The 19,912-nt window shown below is 42.6% G+C and overlaps 5 protein-coding genes across 5 annotated transcripts; 3 read left to right on the top strand and 2 right to left on the bottom strand.

Annotated features, from left to right (window-relative positions):
• Nucleotides 1-358: 358 nt before the first annotated feature.
• On the bottom strand, nt 359-1,699 carry EPUS_09334 (uncharacterized protein; the record flags this gene model as incomplete). The annotated part of the gene is made up of 4 exons (XM_007804796.1): nt 359-987; nt 1,044-1,416; nt 1,469-1,501; nt 1,550-1,699. The coding sequence occupies 4 exons, from the start codon at nt 1,697-1,699 to the stop codon at nt 359-361; spliced, it is 1,185 nt and encodes a 394-aa protein (XP_007802987.1).
• Nucleotides 1,700-3,875: 2,176 nt separating this feature from the next.
• On the top strand, nt 3,876-4,220 carry EPUS_09333 (uncharacterized protein; the record flags this gene model as incomplete). The annotated part of the gene is made up of 1 exon (XM_007804795.1): nt 3,876-4,220. One exon carries the CDS (start codon nt 3,876-3,878, stop codon nt 4,218-4,220), a length of 345 nt encoding a protein of 114 aa, XP_007802986.1.
• A 2,091-nt stretch (nt 4,221-6,311) lies between these two features.
• Nucleotides 6,312-7,829, bottom strand: EPUS_09332 (uncharacterized protein; the record flags this gene model as incomplete). The annotated part of the gene is made up of 5 exons (XM_007804794.1): nt 6,312-6,897; nt 6,978-7,120; nt 7,183-7,407; nt 7,460-7,564; nt 7,632-7,829. 5 exons carry the CDS (start codon nt 7,827-7,829, stop codon nt 6,312-6,314), a joined length of 1,257 nt encoding a protein of 418 aa, XP_007802985.1.
• Nucleotides 7,830-9,540: 1,711 nt separating this feature from the next.
• EPUS_09331 (uncharacterized protein) lies at nt 9,541-9,927 on the top strand (the record flags this gene model as incomplete). Its single annotated transcript, XM_007804793.1, has 1 exon — nt 9,541-9,927. The coding sequence occupies one exon, from the start codon at nt 9,541-9,543 to the stop codon at nt 9,925-9,927; it is 387 nt and encodes a 128-aa protein (XP_007802984.1).
• A 1,278-nt stretch (nt 9,928-11,205) lies between these two features.
• Nucleotides 11,206-13,180, top strand: EPUS_09330 (uncharacterized protein; the record flags this gene model as incomplete). Its single annotated transcript, XM_007804792.1, has 6 exons — nt 11,206-11,388; nt 11,473-11,717; nt 11,771-11,853; nt 11,909-12,310; nt 12,370-12,695; nt 12,746-13,180. 6 exons carry the CDS (start codon nt 11,206-11,208, stop codon nt 13,178-13,180), a joined length of 1,674 nt encoding a protein of 557 aa, XP_007802983.1.
• Between the last annotated feature and the right edge of the window lie 6,732 nt (nt 13,181-19,912).

The raw sequence follows: 19,912 nt of genomic DNA, 5'->3' as shown, positions 1-19,912 counted from the left end.
TGGGCTCTAGCACGTAATAGTCCGCCGTAGGCCAGTTCAAATGATTATGTTTTGCTCTTGGCATAATATCTGCTGACAGATTAGCCGGTACGAAACGAATGGTGACATCTGTTACTTAATTTTCTCATCAGTTTTGTCATCACTACACCAGGCGTCGCTCTTCCGCACGGCTCGGACCACGTTCAAAGATTTCTTGTCTCCGGCTTTGAGGTGCGGTGGCTATTGCTCCGATTCTCAGTCTGGTTTTGGTAAAAGGCGTATTTTCAGACCTAGACAAGATTGGTCTTTTCTAGATGCAAACAATATATACAAATCACTCAAGATGAGCGGCCGCGCATTCTCTCAAGTCTTCACAAGCTCAGACTGCGTCAAAACCATTCCTATATGCTCCGTGCGACTTCGGCTTGATGTGTTCATGCACGGAGTTACGCTCTGAGACCTGCCCATACCCATCACTACTTTCATGCTCGAACCGGATGTCAAACGTTTTCTCAATGCAGTGGTGCGGTAGGATTCTGTCGACGCTGTCGTTATCCCTGACCAGATCCTCGGTATGGAAGCCAAACTGATCTTTTGGACCCCTCCTATCGCCAGATCGCATGCCACTCCTACCCTCCACCACTATACTGCTCAGCTTGTAGGCGCTTCCTTTCTGCTTCTCATTGCTGCAAGCATTGTTGCTCCCACCAAGCGAACGACTTACTACGATGAGAAAGATAGGCTGAAGCGTAGGCAGATTGGCAGCAATGATGATGAAACTACCTTCGATGGAGGTCCAGAGATGGAGGTCGGTAGTGGCGTAGGTGTAGTCTGTACGGTCGTAGAGTGTGGTGATACGAGTACATCTGGAAATTGCAATACCCCCCGCGATGAAGCCGAGACTCAGTACTGCAGTGAGACTAGTCTTCTTCCGGCGACTCATGTTGAGCTTGGAGAGAACAAAGCAGGGGTAAGCGGCTAGGTAGAAATCCGTAAACGCTGAGAACGCTGCCGATCAGTCAATATACCGGTTTCTGATTGGCGAATAGGAAATTATCCCTTACCTCCGCCGAATATTGAATAGTTGACTAGGATTGACGGACTCCAGCATACAGGCTTTAGTGCTGGGTTCCAAAGACCGGCTGAAGGATCGCATTGCTGCCAGAGCAAGACCGCAGACAGCGCAGAGATGACGATACATGCGTAGCTGAGCGAGTACATGATGTATTGCTGCATCCTGCTGGGATTCAGGAGTCTCATCAGGAGCACGGCCACTCCGACCTTAGGGACGCTGAAGGACATGATGCCCGGGATGTAGGCAATGCTATTCCATTTGATGGCACTCGTAGTTTGTGACAGGTTCAAGTAGTAGAGATGCCTTCCGTTGCCAGCATTTACCGCGACCACGATCATAATGGTGTATGTCAGGTTGAAGATCTAGAGCCATCAGTACATGTTTTCGAAGTATTGGTCGGATGACCTGACTCACCATTGACAAAACGATCCAAAAGTCATCCCAGCCCTTTGAGTATCAGCAAATTGTCTGGTGCACTTTGGCAGCCAGCCTTACGGGATTACGTGTGAGTCTCAGCCGCCCATAGAGTCTCAAAATGACTGTGATGAATGCTATGGAGGTGAATACCCATGAGGCCACTTCTATAGCTGTTCCTTTGTTATGGTCGCCCCCAGGTGGAGGTGCTCCCCATTTTGGATTAAACATCGTGGAAGCAGGGACATCAAGATAATCGTACGAAGAGACGATTGGACCACAGCGGAGAGAAGCAAGACTTCAGAAAGAGGTTTTGCGTGAATAACAGTGAAGGTGAACAGTACGTTGCACAAGAGACAGTGACCAACCTATGTGGGCATTTTGGGGCTCAATACCCATGGTTAAAATATTAAGGGAGAGCTGTTGCTCGATAAGGTCGATAAGGTGAAAGGAAGGAACAGAGTTTGAAATGACTCAGGGAATGTAGAGTTAGCCAGGCTCTTTCCTCCGAAGCTTGTACGTGCAGGTCCTGAAGGAAATCTGATGGGATCTGGCAGTGCTGGTGTTACCGCCGCTTGCTTGATGCAAATGTTTAAAATCGAGCTAGAAATGCCTTGAGCAGGTGACTTGAGCTATGGGTGCCTTGAGCTAGGTGCCTTGAGCTATAGCTATAGGTGCCTTGAGCTATAGGTGCCTTGAGCTATGGTTGCCTTGAGCTATGGGTGTCTTGACAATTTGTTGGTATGTAGAAATTACTTGTTGGATAGATCTTTCAGCAGTGTTTGCTGACTCCCTTAGCTACTTACTACCAGTAAACCGCCTAAAATAACGTGAGCTTAGTACCAGATCCTTACTAGTAGCACTATTAGTATCGAATTAGCAGAACCTTCAGGCCTTGGCAGAAGGTTTTGCGCCTGCAATTCAGTGTGAAGGATATTTACTCATTCTACTGCGCCACGGTATTATGCTCAATCAGGCCCCCATCCTAGAATCTTGATCCCTGAAATTTGGTTCAGAAAAGAACCTACATATTGAACCATTGTGAATCTGTCGACGTGGCACGGGGTCACCAAGTCCTGGCAGGTTTGGACAGCAGCTCGGACTTTCGGAAATCTCCTTTGGACACAGGAATATAGCCATGACAACAGAAACGCTAAGAACCCCAGTAGCATGGATAGTTACAGGTGATGTAGTCTCATGCATTACTGCGACGCTAAAAATGTAGAGATGGCCCATGGTCAAACCCCAAGTCCTGTGCGAACGCACATGAAGTAATGAAAACGGTGGAGGTTACACAAGTCCTGTTGGAGTTGCTATCTCAGCTTTGCATGTCATCTTGCATGCTATCTGCGGGACGGTAGCGTCCTTGTCTGCAGAGGGTCCTCTTACCCACTAACTCGACGGCCCCCACAATTATCTCGTCCTGCTGAGAAGCTAGCCGGACATGTGGGCAGTCACAAGACCAGCACTGGACTTCCCAGGTGATGATTTCAAATCCTATGCTTCGGAACAGGCATAGCACATTAAACTGAAGACGCAATGGTACAGCAAAAGAGTGCGCTGGCCTTACTGTGAATTATACAGGTGGTCTCCAAGAGCGCCTTGCAGCGACGGAATGCGTATCTGAAGTTGGAGCAGACAGCTAGCAGTTGATGTCCATTTCGAATACCTTCATAACAGCTCAGTTTTAGATTATAATTGTATCAATTTCTCAATGTTTTCCCCTTTTATTTCAGCATTATTTATATACTCAGAGCCTTTCACGCAGTCCAGCAATCTTATGGACAGGTGTCAACCTGCTGTGCAGAGTGCGTAGAGAAGCAAGTTGATTGATAGCTACGGGGGTAGAGAGCGTAGAACGATGTCCCCCCGCCTACCCCCCCACTCCCACCCCCTCGCGAAATTGCGTCGGAAATTGACCAATTAGAAGCAGCAGAAACGCAGGGATTACGCATATTAAACGCGGCCAATTAGCCCTCTCAGAAGGTCAACAACAGGCTATTGCACAGAACATGCAGATTGGATGAACGAAGACTCCTACCTTTGTCAAAGACAACCCTGTGAGGGTTCAGATATAGACGATGATGCTTCCTTGTCGATGTTTTAGGAGTGAATTTTATTGAGCTAGAAGAGCTGAGGAAATATATCAACCGGCCAGGACGACCAGTATGCAAAAGCTGAGCAGTGTTCTGGATGAAGCCATAGAGTCTAATCTGGTAAACCAAGAGATAGAGCATGACTTCTCCATGCTACCAGGATGGTTTCCTGGATGAAGCTTGACGCCTTCTCATCGATCATACAGGTGCACGAGCCTATATGCGTCTCCTGAGACAACGGAGTATCTCTACCAAGAGCAAGTGCAAATATATGATAAGCGCAAAGATTCCCACCGCTCAGCTACGAGGATATGGACAAACTCAGGCTTCAGCAACAGGTTTCTAAGGAAACGCTTCGTCTTCACTCTCCAATACATACGCTCCTGCGGAAGGTCAAGAATCCGCTCTCGATCCCCGGCACTGACTGGGTGGTTCCTCGATCCCACACTCTCCTTGCGTCACCATTGGTAACAAGCAAATCAAAGGAGTATTTCGAGGATCGGGAGTCGTGGAGTTCCGAACGGTGGAACAGCCAGGTGACGCCAGGGATCTGGTCGACTACAGCTATGGCATTGTCTCCTCTGGAGCGAAGAGTCCCTACCTGCCATTCGGTGCTGGACGACACAGATGCATTCCAGCACAATTCGCTTGTCTAAACCTGATAGTCATTTGAAACAACCATGGTCCGGGGATTTCGATTCGGCAACGTGAATGGGCAGCGTGGTATGGTGGGAACGGACTGCACTGTATGTCTCTGCCCAGGTATGCCTATTAATTTCCGCATCTTGACAAGATCATTCTTTTAGTCACTTTTCTCCTGTCCCCTTGAACCAGCAAGTATTCGCTGGGAGCGTCGAAATTATGAGCACACTAGAAAAGGGTCTGGAATTGTCGTGAAGGAGAAAACGGCATGCATGTCCACTCGAAAGATGGACAAATAATGGCACTGGCAAGGCTAACGAGGTTTGAATTGCCGCATCACTGAAAGCAGTAAACTGGAACTGAAATATCAGCCTTCGTCCATGCAGATTTGAAGGTGGATTTGTTCTTTCATGAGCTTTAAAGGTTGAATCAAGTATCGTCAATGCCAGTGTGGCATGAAATGATAGCAAAACCGATCGAGACGATAGGTAGAAGTCGTGCCATATTTTCAAGTTATCTTGATTTACTTTTTTGATGTGGTATGTCTTGGCATAATCTGCTGCAGCCTTGGCACACTAATATTCAATCCACTAATTAAATTCAAACGCCGAAAATACCGCTCGCCAAATATACCGCCGCGAATATACCCCTCCCAACACATCCCGAGCGATTATCCCCTTCGTTCCAGCGTGATGCTCTCTGGCTGACAACAGCCGTGCGCGGCTGTGACAAGACTCGAGCCCTCGAGCTTCTAGAAGCGGGAACAGATTCAAAGGAGCCTGCCGCCGCAAAGGTTTCCGGGACTGTCTTGCAGGCTGCTGCAGAGATTAGAGACCTGGGAGTAGTTCGCGTCTTCGTGGAAGTCGGTGCATATTTCACTCATCCCGCCGGCCCGGGAAAGGGGGTAACAACCCTTTCCACAGGGGAGTCTTCGGCCAACTTGGCCAACCTCAAGTAGAAGTAGAAGAAATGGCTCTGTTCGTTCAAAACCTGCAGAAGACGCAGAAACAAGAGGTATGACAAAAAGGAGCGCGCACAGACCACCAACAGCAATCTCTCGTACAGCCAACCAATAGCCTTGTACGTTTGACACCAGAGAACACACCAGATCTCCGTACCAGTGAGCTTGTTTGACATTTGGTAAAGAAAGGAACAACAATAGGAGGAGCGCCTAGTCATCCCAAGGAGGCGCAACAAGCCTGGTTACAAACATAGGGTGATTTATCACAGAAAATGGTTCGTGAATGGACCAAGGCTATCTCCTTTCAGTTTAAGGGAGATGATACGTTTAGAAAGGGGGTAACGAGTACAAGAGGGCGTTCAGGGCTTCATAAACGCACCTGGCCAGGCTTCCGGATCAAGGCAAGCCATCCCCGATAGATTCCATTGATCAAGAAACTCAACGACAAGGTCAGGATAGAGATAGCAGCGTCAATGAGGACGCTTTCGAAAATGAAGAAGATAATAAGCAGACCAGAGCAACAAATTTCAGAGTCTCATCCACCTTGCTGTCGTGGAACCTGACTTTTTTCTGATTGGTCATTGTAGACGCAAGCGCACCTTATAGCCATAGCCACGAGCGAATGAGACATGTATATGTCGGAACCTACACGATTTTGAGTAGATACCAGCGGCTACGTTGACCGGATAGACAGAAGTTCAATTTTTGCGACAGAAAGGTGGATGCAAAATAGCAAGTATGGACATCAGAACCGCTCGACTCTGACGCTACCATCAGCGTACTTGACTCTATGATCACCTTCATTACTATATCCGTGCCATGTAGCAAAGTCTTGTGCATTTTAACACTTATTTCAGTATCTACGCTTCTGTCTAAAAGTAAGTCTGACCATGGCAAAAATAGATGCCGGTTCTTGTTCTTTTCACTTTTTGATAAATGACACCACTTTCGATTCTAGGAATTACACAGTTCAGGCTTCGACGACCTAGCAAAGCTTGGCACCGACGATACCAAGTGATAAGTCTTCTGCCGAGGGTGGCTCATTGTGTGAACAATCTATCTATATTCTAACTACTTGGATGCTGGCTTGGATATCCGGAAGGAAAGTTTTACAAGTTGCCGAGGTTGCGACGAGTTGCTCTGGTTAAATTGGCCAATTCGATTCGTGCTCAACTGCCCACGACATACTTTTTATAATCATCTGCTGACTTTCATTGCTCCCCCTGCTGTTGGAATCCTGCGCCACCACGTGTGTTGCTGTAACCCCTCTGTTTCCCCACTCGCCTAGGGGTTGTTGCTCGTTATTTCTGTTGCCTATTTGGCAGTCTTGGTTGGAATCCGACGCGCTGCAGCCACCATTTTTTGATGCTCTCCCAAGGATAGAGTTTCTTAATGGCTGTTTTTCGTTGGGTTGGGTATCGGGTTGAGCGAAACGGCGTCCTTCGTGATCAACGCTCTTGGTGACGGATGCTAGGGGTATTTTGCTGGTTTCACCCTCGAGTCGGATTTCGTAAGTCGAGCCCTCATTGGCTTTCTTCTGGTTGAGCGCGCCATAGTAGGTTGCAAGACCGGAGATGAACCGGCGTAGGGTGGGAAGTGTGGCGGCGACAATTGAAAAACCTAGCTCTGCCTGGGACCAGATGATGAAGAGGGTCTCGTCCAAGGTTGGATTGGTGGTGTAGCCCGCCTCATCGAAAGTGGCAATGCGGAAGGCTATGATCATAATAATCCTGTCACAGATGATTAGGGAGATGTGGAAAGAAAAGGGATTACCAAGCAGGAGCAGGTAGGTAAGAAAGCCAAAGCTTACGGGAGTCGAAGAGCAAAAACAATGACGACAGTAGCTTTCTGCATTGTTTGTAGTCGAACATTCCAAACCAAATATAGGACCAAGGCGAACAAACCGAGCTCGGTGATTACATCGAGGCTTTCCACAATCTTCCATCGCAGGAACTGACAGGTTGAAGATGTAAGCCATTCAACAGTCGGAGGAGATTGCTTGTAGTTTGACCTACCATCCCCGGACATTCCTCCCCCACGAGGACCCATGGGTGTGATAGGTTGCACTGCAGCGCAACGGCAAGGATAGATGCAACCGTCCAAGTGGCCAAAAAGACCAAAGCTCCCTTGAACACTAACAGTTGTCTTCTCACTGGTGTCATCCGCAGAAGCAGGGCTGCGATGGAACATTTTGAAAGGCCAAGAGCGAAATTCAACAGAATTGTGCTTGAGTAAAACAACTAGCCCGGATCAGGAAGCGTGTGAAGAGGTTGGTATGTAGTGCATGCTGACCTTCTGGACTTCAGTAAGAGCCTCAGGGCTCAGAAGTTCCACGGATTTGCCTAGCCCGCGAGAGGCTGCATAAAGAGTGGTAGAGGATTGTGCAATTGTAAAGATCTATAAAAGTTGGTCAGCTACCGATATACCCTTGAGGGCGCCGATAACATTTCAAGGGGAAGCAGACCGTGGCTAAACCAAGAAAGACATCATCGAGGCCGAACGGGGGAGCGATTGTCAACCGGATACATATTCTGATAACAGAGAACAGCAACACCCAGGACAGACCATATGCCAACGTGATGATTATCCACCCTGTACGATCTGTTGCAGTCACAACGGCAAAAGGGGGAGCATTTCCTGCGGGAACAGTAAACTCGGACATGCCGAATTGTCTTTCACTTTGTCAAACTGCAGCAAGACCGGACGCGACGCAGACGGTGAGAAACAGGTGGAGACACAAGACTGCGAAACAGCACGCCTGGCTCCGAACTTAACTTTCCTCCTCGTGATTAGAAACCGTATGAAGTCTAGGAAGACAAGGAAAGAATGAAGACATCAGATGAAGGAGTAATATTGCTCAAAAAAGATTCATTGAGAGTGTACGGAGTAAAGGCAGATTCTCAGTCTCTTGATTACAATCATGACGATGACGCACGCGAGGTACTTGGTTGTCCCTTTTAAGAGTGATAAGGATCGATCATACAAAGAAATTATTGTTAGAGAAAAAGGACCAAACTAGAAATATTGGCATAGACAAAGTAATACGAGGTGCCGCCCAGAAGTAAGTGATTTGCTCTACTGGGTATAGTGTGTAGACCAGGGTATGTGACCAATGGATGCCGTACATCCTCTTCGTTAGAGCTGAACCTGTTCTCTTTCCTTGTTATGGCTATCTTGTACAAATCCTTAGTGTTGTATCCTTTGCTCGGGGCTCTGTGTGTAACATAAGAGTGATAACAACTTTCATGGATGAAAACTGTGTAATTTGAGTGATATATTAGAAACGTAATTAATACCTGGAAACTAAAAGACCTGGTGAAATAACAGACAGAATAGCGTATTGCTCATTACAGTGCATTTGTATCAATCTAAACCCAATCTGGTTTCTCATCACTTCTGGGCGGCACCTTGTAGTTCTAATATACTTAGTGCCGCCGAGAAGTAATGATGTACAAATTTTCGCTTACAGAACTCTGTCAGCATCCCCATCCCCTTCTAAAGCTCGATCTACAGAGATTCATTGGTCATTCTTGCTTCTGCAACGGCTCTTTATCGGAACCTGGGACTCATTTCTCGGTGGCACCGACTAGCGTACTCAGTGCCGCCGACAAATACGCTCTAGCGTGACAGATGCTTCCTTACTACTGTATGAGGCAGAAGTGGCCATAGCTCGGCGCTAGTAGCAACTAATTCTGACACAGCGCCACATTGATGTCTAGGCTTAATTATGCAGGGCTTAGCTATTTCGTTTGCAGGCTGTCTCCCGGTAAAGATACTAGCGCCGAGCTATGGCTACTTCTGCCTCATACCGTAGTATATAGCATAGTTTGTACGGATGCTGAGCTCAAATTGAAAAATGACTGAAATAAGAATCATCATCTTGTAATCTACTGACACGATAGATTTGGCACAAAATTGGACAGTGCATCTGATGCATCTTGCTGAGACTTGTTATCATTGAGTTATCTCTTTATCTCTTTTTGGTGCCAAGAGTCTACCCTTGTATACGAAGGAACGCCCCTTTGCGGCGGCACCCGAGTAGAATTTAAGCTAACATGGCCTGGCTGATGAACCCCCGGACCTTCCCACACAGTAGACCTCCGGACCGAAGGACCGCGAAGCCGCCATGTCTTCAGTGGGCAGTCACTCGGTAGAATTCTTAGGCCAAGATTGCGGCACTGATGGTCGAGCACTACGGGCCGGGACAGAGCTTCCAGCAGGGATTTCCTCGGGCACTACCTACACCCGACTTCCCCGAAACAGGATTATACTCGGGTCCAGGTCCTCCCCTTGCTGGCTCCACAGTTACAATGGGTGCGATGGATCGCCACTGGCCAGGGTGAAATCTACTCCACGATGCTTTCTTGCTTACTATGGCTACAGGCCTAATTTTTGCACCCTTCTCCGTGGACTTGGTGCAGGATGAGAAGATGCAGGCGGACATGCCTTCTTTGTTTGCGAAGCTTCGAGAACATCGTGAAGGGCTAGCATCGACAACAAGGTCCGTTGATGTTGACAACGGTGGGCCACAACAGAAGGGTGAAGAGGACGAGGAGAGGAGTCTGCATGCTGCGCAGATCAACGGCGTCATGATAGAGTGGCACAGAAATATGAAATGGACTACTAGGCCGATTTATAGCTCCAGCAAAGGCTCCGACTCTGTCCCACGAAAGGCGGAAACGCATCAGTCAACACAAGTCGAGCTGACAGGAGAGGAGGGATATAGAAGCGGCAAAATGGGAAGATTTTCGACAAGCTGAAGTACGCCACGACAAGGGCGCCAATGACCCTTGCAGAAAGCCAAATTCGCATCTTGCATAAATATCAATCCTTCGCTGCTGTTTACTTGTATCCAGTTATCGATGAGAGGTACGATGTGCTCTTGATATGTTGTTTCTTTGATAGTACCCCATTCTTTCTCCCAAAAGATACCAGGACCTTTTTTATCGCCATTGAAACAACCCCAAAACATCCAACCTTTACGTCGTTGATGACGTTCAATAATACACGTAGGATCCTACTCTTCACCAGGTTGACGAGTAACGTACGTTTTAGTATGTTGATCTCTATTAACCCATGTTTCATCACTCCATAGTATCTTTTTCCATTGTTCGTACGTCCAATTGACATGTTCAGAAGCCTATTGAAAACGCGCTTTTCGATTCTTTTCGGAAATAGGAGGTTTGCGGCGAGCAACTCGACGCGAAAAGCCTGCTCTTCGTAGAGCATTTCGAATGGCATACCATCCGATATTGATCTTCATAGCAAGAGGGATCTGGATCCATGGTGTACGTCGATTAGCTGCAGAAGAACAAACCCACGCAATAATTTGCTCAAGTTCTTCTTTAGTAATAATTGAATGTCGCCTAGTATGTTTTTTAGGTGTTAATCGATTGCGAATAGCATATTTGATTTGGTATAGAGTGAGATTTGGTAACTGCTGACGAATTTCGTTGTACGTATGGCCTGCGTCGTATAGAGTTTGAATTTGTAAACGTTGATCTCGAGTAGAATGAGAGGAATAAGAGGAATAAGGAGGAGTAGAGGGTCTATCAGACTCATTAGTATCCATATCAAATTAATAGAATTTGTAGAATTCGTAGAATTTGCAGAATGACAAAATTCGTGCAAAATAGCGACAGGGATGCTGACAGGGATGCGCATGTAAAAAACGCGTTTGTAAGATATTTTGACCAGGGGGGGGGGTGCAAAAATTAGGCCTGTAGCCGTAGTAGCTTAAGCACGAGGCACCCTCCTAGCGAGTAGGCCTGTGGGCCTTCCGTCCTTTGTGATATCCGCTTTCTTGTGGATTGACGCGAGTACGGTGTACAATCATGAGTTTACTACGACGTACGTACAGTTTAAACTTGGAGTGATTGATTGATCAGCTGATTGTACTCCCCTTTCCGCAGCACAGCTTTGTTCCCAACAAAAGTCTAGACCTCCACCTCCCCCGCCTCTTTTTCGTCCTTCATCACCTCTCCTTGCCCTAGCCATTGTAAGGTTTTTTCATTTCGAATTCACCAACCGCTGTCACGATGAACATTCTCGAAGACAAGACTCTCGCTCATTCGCTGAAACGAGTCAAACATGAGACCTCTCAAGAGTCTGAGGCTCTCGGTGAGGATGAGATTGTCTCCTCGACCGTCCCCTCCAAGTACAGGGGTACCGCCACCGACAGGGAGGACATGCGCACTCTTGGGAAAAAACAGGTGCTGCGGGTAGGTGATGAAGTTTATCGCCTGCCATGAATCTAGACAAGCGACCTCGAATGCCCTCTCGCATAGCTGACGCTCGTTGCGCAGCGAAATTTCAAATTTGTGACCATGCTGGGCTTCGCAAGCACCGTTATCTGCACCTGGGAGTTTCTGTTAGCGTACGACCACGGTCCCTCCTTTATTGTTCACCATCTTTCCCACCACTCACCAAGTCCCAGGCTCATTTCCATTGTGCTCCTGAATGGAGGACCGGGAACTCTTTTCTGGGGTTTCATCGTCTGCACCATCGGGATGTCCCTGGTTTATGCAAGCATGGCTGAGATGGCTTCGATGTGCGTGATTCTTCGATCCTTCTTGGTAAGGATGCTGAAACGACCATTACCAGGGCTCCTACCGCCGGAGGTCAGTATCACTGGGTGTCAGAGTTTGCCCCACCCTCGATACAAAAGCCATTGAGCTATCTAGTTGGTATGTTGCTATATAAGCCAAGAAGATGTTTCAATTCATTAATGATTGGGTAAAGGTTGGCTGTGCGCCACAGGTTGGCAAGTCTTCCTCGCAGGCGTTGCCTTTATAGTTGGGACCATCATCCAGGGCTTGATAGTTCTGAACGACGAGAAATACGAATTCAAGGCCTGGCATGGGACGCTTTTAGCTATCGCCGTTATCAGTTTTTCTATTATCTTTAATACTTCCTTGGCCACCAGACTGCCTTTGATTGAGGGCATCGTTCTTATTATCCACATGACCGGCCTCTTCGTCGTTATTATACCAATGTGGGTCCTAGGTCCTCGAGCAAATGCGCGGGATATTCTCTTTACCTTCAGCAACAACGCTGGCTGGCCTTCTACTGGTTTGTCTACTATGATCGGTCTGACTTCGCCGTTTGGCTGTCTGCTTGGATATGATTGCTCTGTGCATATGGGTACGCAGACCCTCTCTCTGTTGAAACTCATATCTAACTTTTGGTTACTGAATGAGTAGCTGAAGAGATTAAGGATGCATCATCCACGTTACCGAAAGCAATCATGTGGTCTCTAGGCCTGAATGCCGCTATGGGTTTCATCATGGCCACTACATTTGTTTTTACTATGGGTGACGTTACAAGTCTTCTAGAATCACCTACTGGATATCCTTTTATTCAGGCTTTTTATAATAGCACTCGAAGCCTTGCGCTCACTAATCTTATGACGGCTATCATCATCATTTGCTGCATCTCCTGCTGCATTAGCGAAGTGGCCACGGCTTCTAGACAGATTTGGTCATTTGCGCGTGATGGAGGTCTACCATTTTCTGGATTTCTTTCCCAGGTAAGGTGATGTTTGATGTTTTGTATTCTATAATTGACATGATTTTCAAGGTTACCCCCGGATGGAATATTCCTCTCCGCGCTGTACTTGTGTCGCTTTGCGTTAGTGCCTTACTCGCATGCATTAACATTGGCTCCACCACTGCGCTCTACGCTATCAACTCTCTTGGTGGCGTCTCTGTAATATCTTCATACTTCATTACCATTGCATGCGTCCTGCATAAACGACTTCGTGGAGAGCCACTTCCAAGACGGCGATGGACATTGGGCAAATATGGCGTCGCGGTCAACATAGGAGCGCTTCTTTTCCTTATTCCTTTGTGGTTCTTCTTATTTTGGCCTGTCTACACGCCTGTGACGCTCCAGACCATGAATTGGGCTGCGGTCATGTACACAGCCATCGTGGTCGTTGCGGTGGCATATTACCTCATCAAAGGGAGGCATACGTATACTTCTCCAGTCACGTTGACCAAGAGAGATATTTAGAGGAGCGCGGCGAGTGAAATCTTGCGGGGTCGGTGTGCAGCCAATGGTCTGCTATCTAGATTTTGCTTGGTATTGCTGTCCACCAGGTGTCGACTTAGATAGTTCCGTCGTGGTACATAGATGTCGGCGCCTCACTCCACATCCAGGTAGAAAACGAATCATTCATTTGGATTGGTCAGGAGTAGGCACCTCTCGCACCCTCACGACACGGAGATGCTGGTTACCTGTCCTCAACCTTTTAACACGTTTTATAAGGCTGACGCGGAAGTACTGGTGCTTAAAATCTCTATCTCAAGAAGGACTCGGCAAATTATGGCTCACGCTTGAATGGAATGAACTTCACTGGCATCTTATTTGTTGTACGGAGTCGTGCGTCATAAGTAGTCAAACCACACTAAGAGATAGCTTGCCAAGATAAACAGATAATTTTTGTCTTAACACTTAGTGTCATTCTAATTATTCCAGGAGCTGAAGCCTATAATTAGCTTAACGTCACAAGAACTGTCACTATTACAGCCTCGCGCGAAAGTATCTGACCAAAACGCGTCATGATCGTACTTCGTTGGAAGAACCATTGAACCTGTATCCCCTCCGTCCCTGGGTGGTCCAATTGGCGTCTTGGCGCAGAATAAGGTTTTTTAGCCGCATATGAGCGTCACAGCTTTCCACTGCGCTTTTTATAAATAAATTTTCAGCCACTTACTATGCTACGACCACAGCGAAATACGCAAATTCCTCTGAGATACAGAGATAACTCACCTCCGTCAATACACAGAAACAACAACCAGTCAAAACGGTCAAAAATTGGCTCCAAAAGCGTTGATCGAAATAAAATCGATCAAGCCTTGGCAGTGATTGCCCCGACGCCAGAATGCGCAGATGAACCCTCGACATTCATTTCAACAGAACTCCCTCATTTTGAGGCCAATTACGTTCGAAATCGAGCAGGAGCTTCTCGATACACTAATCTATTTGAATTGGGCTTTTTTCAGCTCTTTTTTAGCGATTTCGTCGTGGAAATCCTCTCCGAAGAAACCAACAAATACGCCGCGTTCAAATTACAAAATCCTCCTTTCCTCGAGAAATGTCACTAGGTATCTACTATGCCGGCAGAAATACGTGTATTCATAGGGATAAATCTCTATTTTGGCTTGTACTATTTAATAGTACGAACGGATTATTGGAAACTACACAGTCTAGATCAATTTATGAGTCAAGATCAATTCGAACTTGTTCATCGCTTTTTCAGTACAAATAGTGCTCCTGCGCCTCTAAATACACCCTGGTTTTATCGAATTCAACGCATAACTGACCTCATTCAAACTGCTTATCGAAATTCCTTTTATCCCTCTTCTTATATCGCTATTAACGAGGCTATAGTCGCCTTTGCAGGCTGTTTGAAGCATATTATTAAGCTAAAGAACAAGCCTATTGATACAGGCTACAAGCTATAGTGTATTAGCAATTATAGATATATTTAGAGCTGGTTATTTCACTCTAGAATAGATAAAGTTAAAACTGAGATAGTGATCCAACTTCACAAAAGAGTTACGCCCAAGTAACCAAAGTTACTTGAATGCAGTTGGAATAGTATATTAATCCTTATCCAGATGCCCTAGAGAGAGTCGGACCACGACTCCATCTAGGCTCCAGGAGGCCTCCATGTTAACTCCGTGACAAAAACGCTTAAGAAGGGAATAAAAATGAGCTAATCACGCCTATACTTCGCAGGCGCTAAGCGCACCTTGTTAGCACTTACATTTGCGCTTGTTCTATACTTGGCTTGTTACGTAGTAACCTGGCTAAATGCCCCGAAGGGGTATTAGGGCAGGGCTTCGCGCGCCTTGGCGCCCTGCGCCTTATCCTTCTACCCCTCCATAGCTGTTAGATAGCCTCAACCACTCCTTCACCACGATCATAACAGCTATATCAGAGCTCTAGTGACCAGGTGATACCCTCTGTTGCTTCTATAGCAGCACCATACCCCTATTACGGAGATATCCCGTAATATGGCTAAACAGCTTCTAAAACAGCTCAAATTCTGCGTTTATTTAGATAATCTGTTTCTGAATGTATCTATTATATAGTGCCTGTTAACTATAAGGGTCTATTGCATAGGTATAACGCGCAAAAAGGCCAACAGATTTCCTTTATATCTTTAGAGCTATTTCAAGCAAAATGAGCTACTATAGGACTCTATAATAGCAGAGGTTATTAATAATAATACTCTCTGCTTCGTTTGGCAAGATAATAAGGCCGTTAGCACTATTTCGACTACTTATAGCCTCTACAGAGTTAAGGATAAAGTTTAATATATATAAAGATGCCTAAAAATAATATCTAAAAATTAATAAATTCCACTGCCTATTTTTGATAGTTAATTATTTAAAAAGCTCTTTATTCTAATAGTTATTAATAAATATAACTATTATAAAGGGTACGGACTAAGCTAATTAATTACGCGTGAGTTTTATGTATTATTACAAGCAGAATTATTAAATATAGTAGCCCTTATTTTTCTTTTTTTTTTGATATTACTTATATTAATATATATCTACTATAGAAATAAAGTAATAACGCGCAGAATTATAATACTTATAAGACCTTTATAAGCGCTTTATACAATTAATTATTATATTTAAATAATCCGAAAGAGAAAAAACAATCCTAGCCTTTACTTATAATAGTCTCTTAACGCTACTATAAACGCGTGCGAGAGAAAACTCATGGTCAGTACGAATAAGGAAAGCTTTACAAGCCTGGCTGTATACGCAAAAGGGCTTCTAAGCGCAAATTCAGAACAAATATCACAGAAACAGCTATAAATGGCGCAAATAAGGCTATTTCTAGTAGGTTAAGGACCTATTTCAAATATAGCAAGTGCCAAATTTAGCTCTGTATCAAAGGAAGTTGTTAGCAACAATATTACCACTTAATTGGAGTCAATTGCTAGATAGAATGGCCTTAATTCGCCTAAAAGAGACGTTTGTTGATATTTTGTGCCCTTTGTAGTGATCGACAGTGCTAATTAGACCATTCTACACCCCTGTTCAGGGACGGAGGGGATAGGGTTGAAAAATCAAAATATTAGTCAAAATTTGCAATACAGCAAAGCTACCGTTTTCAACACCCTTGTTCAAAATCCACTCCGCAACTAAGGCAAAAGCTTGCCTCACTTAGGACGCCCTTAGACCTTAAATAAGGTTCAAAAACGTAACATTCTATGTCTTATTTATACTAATCTAAAGGCTACTTATTAAGAAATTAAGTTTAAAGTTAATATTAATATTTATTGATTGATTAATTAAATCTTATACTTATCAAGCTATAGAGCTTATAAAGGAAACTATATATAAACATAATAAGAAAACCCTTGATGGGAAGAAAAACTTATTCCTCTGTATTAGCCCGCTTTTTGTTTACCTAATGTACCGAGTAGTCATTATCTGTTGCGAGAGGTTGCGACTAGGTTCTCGTCATCACGGAGAGAAGAGTGGGATTCGTGCGGATTAGAGTTAATGCTCAATCCCTTGTGGAATTGGGGGAGAAGATTAAGGCTTTATAGTTATCTTGTAGCCGCTTTTGCCCTCCTCAAGGTTACAAGCATTTGCGAGTAGTCCTGAGTGCCTGCGTTGATGAATAGTGATTCACGTTTAGTTACGTGATTAGGGCAGAAGTATAGTATATGCTTTACTGTTTGTCTGTGCTAACTGTACTAGCATTGTGCTATGTATCCTAGGACTCTTCTGTCTACTAAGAAGGCATTTAATCTTATCTTGTCTGTATATATCTAAGTTATTAATAAATATATAGATTTACTTATATTATTATATAGTTACTTAGCTTTATAACTAGTTATAAAAAGTATAAAAAGTTTCATATAATTATAAAGAATAAAGTTAAAGTATATAGTTTAACATTTCTCTTATTCTTCTTTTATAACTTTATGGATTTCTTATTTAAAGCAGGGCTGTCTTTAGCTTAGTATATTTTATTATAGTATCTTATGTCTTTATATTTCTTAAGAGACTACTTATTTTATCTATTTTATATAGGTTTCTTTAAGAGATCTTCTTAAGTAAGGCTTACTAGTTTAAGAGCTTATTACTCTAGATTATATCTTATTACATGCTTTTATAACTGCTTACAAAGCATCAGAGATTATTACTCTTTTAACTATATTAGTAATAAGTTTTTTTATAACTAAGCCTAACAGAGGGATATTCGCTTTTTTCTTAAGGACTTATAAATAAATAACTTTATATATTCCTAAGATTATTCTTAAGCTTTTTACTTATAGTGTGTTTACATAATATTTGACTCCCTTACTAGTGATTATAGTTCCTTATAAGCTATATTAAGTTATAATGCTATATATAATAACTTTTACTTATAATATATCTATATAATATTTAATTCCCTTATTAGTAGTTATAATTCCTTACAAGCTATACTATATAATAGTACTATATATAATAATTAGTCTAATTACTAAAGTATAAATAAGTTTTACTATATTAAATTTTGCTCTTTATATTAATAATAAGATATAACTTAAGATAAGACTTTATAACTTATATTTCTATATAATATTCTTAATATAAAGTTTTTACTTTAGCTTTAAGTCTACTTATACTCTTAATACTTTAATAAAGTTGCTTATTTTTTTTTATATTCTTTTAATGTAGTTTATAATTATTCTGCATATATAATTATCCTGCGTACTTTTCTTCTAAATTATAACCTTCTAACTATTATATCTCTTGTGATCCCAATTAACCCCTGTTAGTGGCCTCCTTCCTTACTGAGTTTAGCGTTAAGAGGTACCCGCGTTTAGCGGTGAGGTTATTTCTGCAGCCTTAGCATTAGGAACATCAAAATTATAAAAGTTCTATTATAGTCTTAATGTTAAAAACATTAAATCTTAAATTAGCTACATTAGGCTAATTATTAAAGTTAGAGATTTATAAATAGTATTATTTAATAGCGATGAGAATTCTCTATTTAAATATATAAAATATATCTTCATAATAATAATATTTAGCTGAAAACAAAAAAAATAATAAAAAGAAGTTAGTTTTAAAGAATTAATTCTTTTATAACTTACTAATTACTTAAGTTATTAACCTTAAATAAGCTTTTTCTAAGACTCTAAGAGCTAGCTAATGTAATCCTTTATTTATAAGATTATATCTTCTATAATATTAAAGTTAATATTAGAATTACTTTCAAAAACTAATAGTATTTTATCTTTTTTAATGTTCTGTTATTAATAATAGCTCTATTTACTAGATAACGAGATATTTAGATATAGAATCTTATAGGCTATCAAATAATATTATTTGTAAATTTCTAACCCTAATAATTAGCCTAATGCAGCTAATTTAAGTTGTCTTCTTATAAGTTACTTTTGGTGTTCTTAACGCCAAGGCTACAGCCAAATCTCAACGAATTTTGATGTTCTTAACGCCAAGGCTGCAACAGACTTCTATAATTTTGATGTTCCTAATGCCAAGGCTGCAGAAATAACCTCACCGCTAAACGCGGGTACCTCTTAACGCTAAACTTAGTAAGGAAGGAGGCCACTAACAGAGGTTAATCAGGATCACAAGAGATATTACTATAATATAATAATATAATAAATTCTTAATCTTAAGAAGCCAGAATTCTCTTTATCATCTAGGTTATTCATACTAACTAAGAAATGTTGATCTGACGTACTACAAAGACGTACAATATCCTTCAAACTACCCTCTATAATCGTATTAAGGGCTATACCCTAAAGGCTGAAGAGCGTAATACTTAACACATTTTGACCCTGACTGAAGAAGAGACGCTTATACGATATATTCTCAACCTGGATTTATAAGGATTCCCACCTCAGATTAACAATGTATAAGATATGGCTGACCTTCTTCGCAAGACGCATCACGCGAAGCCTATTAGTAAGCAGTAGCCATACAACTTTATATAACGCCGCCCTAAGCTTAAGATACGTTTTTTATATATATATAACTTCTAGAGAGCCTTTTATAAAGATCCTAATTAGATAAAGGTATAATTTTAGTTAGTTCTTAATATATATATAATGTTAAACGGGTATACAGATTAGGAACAGCTATTAACACTATCAACAGTCACAACTTGCATACAGAGTAAGATCATAGTGCATCTGTACGTCAAGTGCAGATCCTGCTAGCGTATAGATCACGTAGTATTTCTTGTGCTAGTAGCACAGGAAATCCTATATTATACCTGATTAGGAATAATAAATATAGTTAAGAAAGCTAAATAAGACTTACTATATATAAAGTAGAAGGGATTTGCTACAGACTATATTTCTAAGTTTTATTAGATTACTTTATAAGTTAACTAAGAGGATGCTACACTAGTAACTATCTTTTACAAAAGACTAAAAGATTTAATAAAAGATAACTTATTTAAGATTAACTAACTAAGTAAATTATTATCTTTAATCAAAATAGTAATTAAAATAGATAATCAGAATTATAAAAGATAACTCAAAAAGAGTTAGAAGAAAAACTACATTATATTTCTAATATAATATTAAGCTAATATATAATGTTTAAAATATAGAACCCTAGGGCATTACTCTGTAGGACAAAGTATGCTAATAGACCTAGATATAATTGAGAAAAGGAAAAGACTAAGACTACTTAAGAAACGTTAGGATAGAAAAGGCAAGTAGAGAGTTTCTAAAGAATAATAGAT

The sequence above is a fragment of the Endocarpon pusillum genome (assembly GCF_000464535.1).
Source record: "Endocarpon pusillum Z07020 unplaced genomic scaffold scaffold3638, whole genome shotgun sequence".
NCBI classification, from domain to species: domain Eukaryota; kingdom Fungi; phylum Ascomycota; class Eurotiomycetes; order Verrucariales; family Verrucariaceae; genus Endocarpon; species Endocarpon pusillum.
This window is presented reverse-complemented; position numbering and strand designations above follow the sequence as displayed.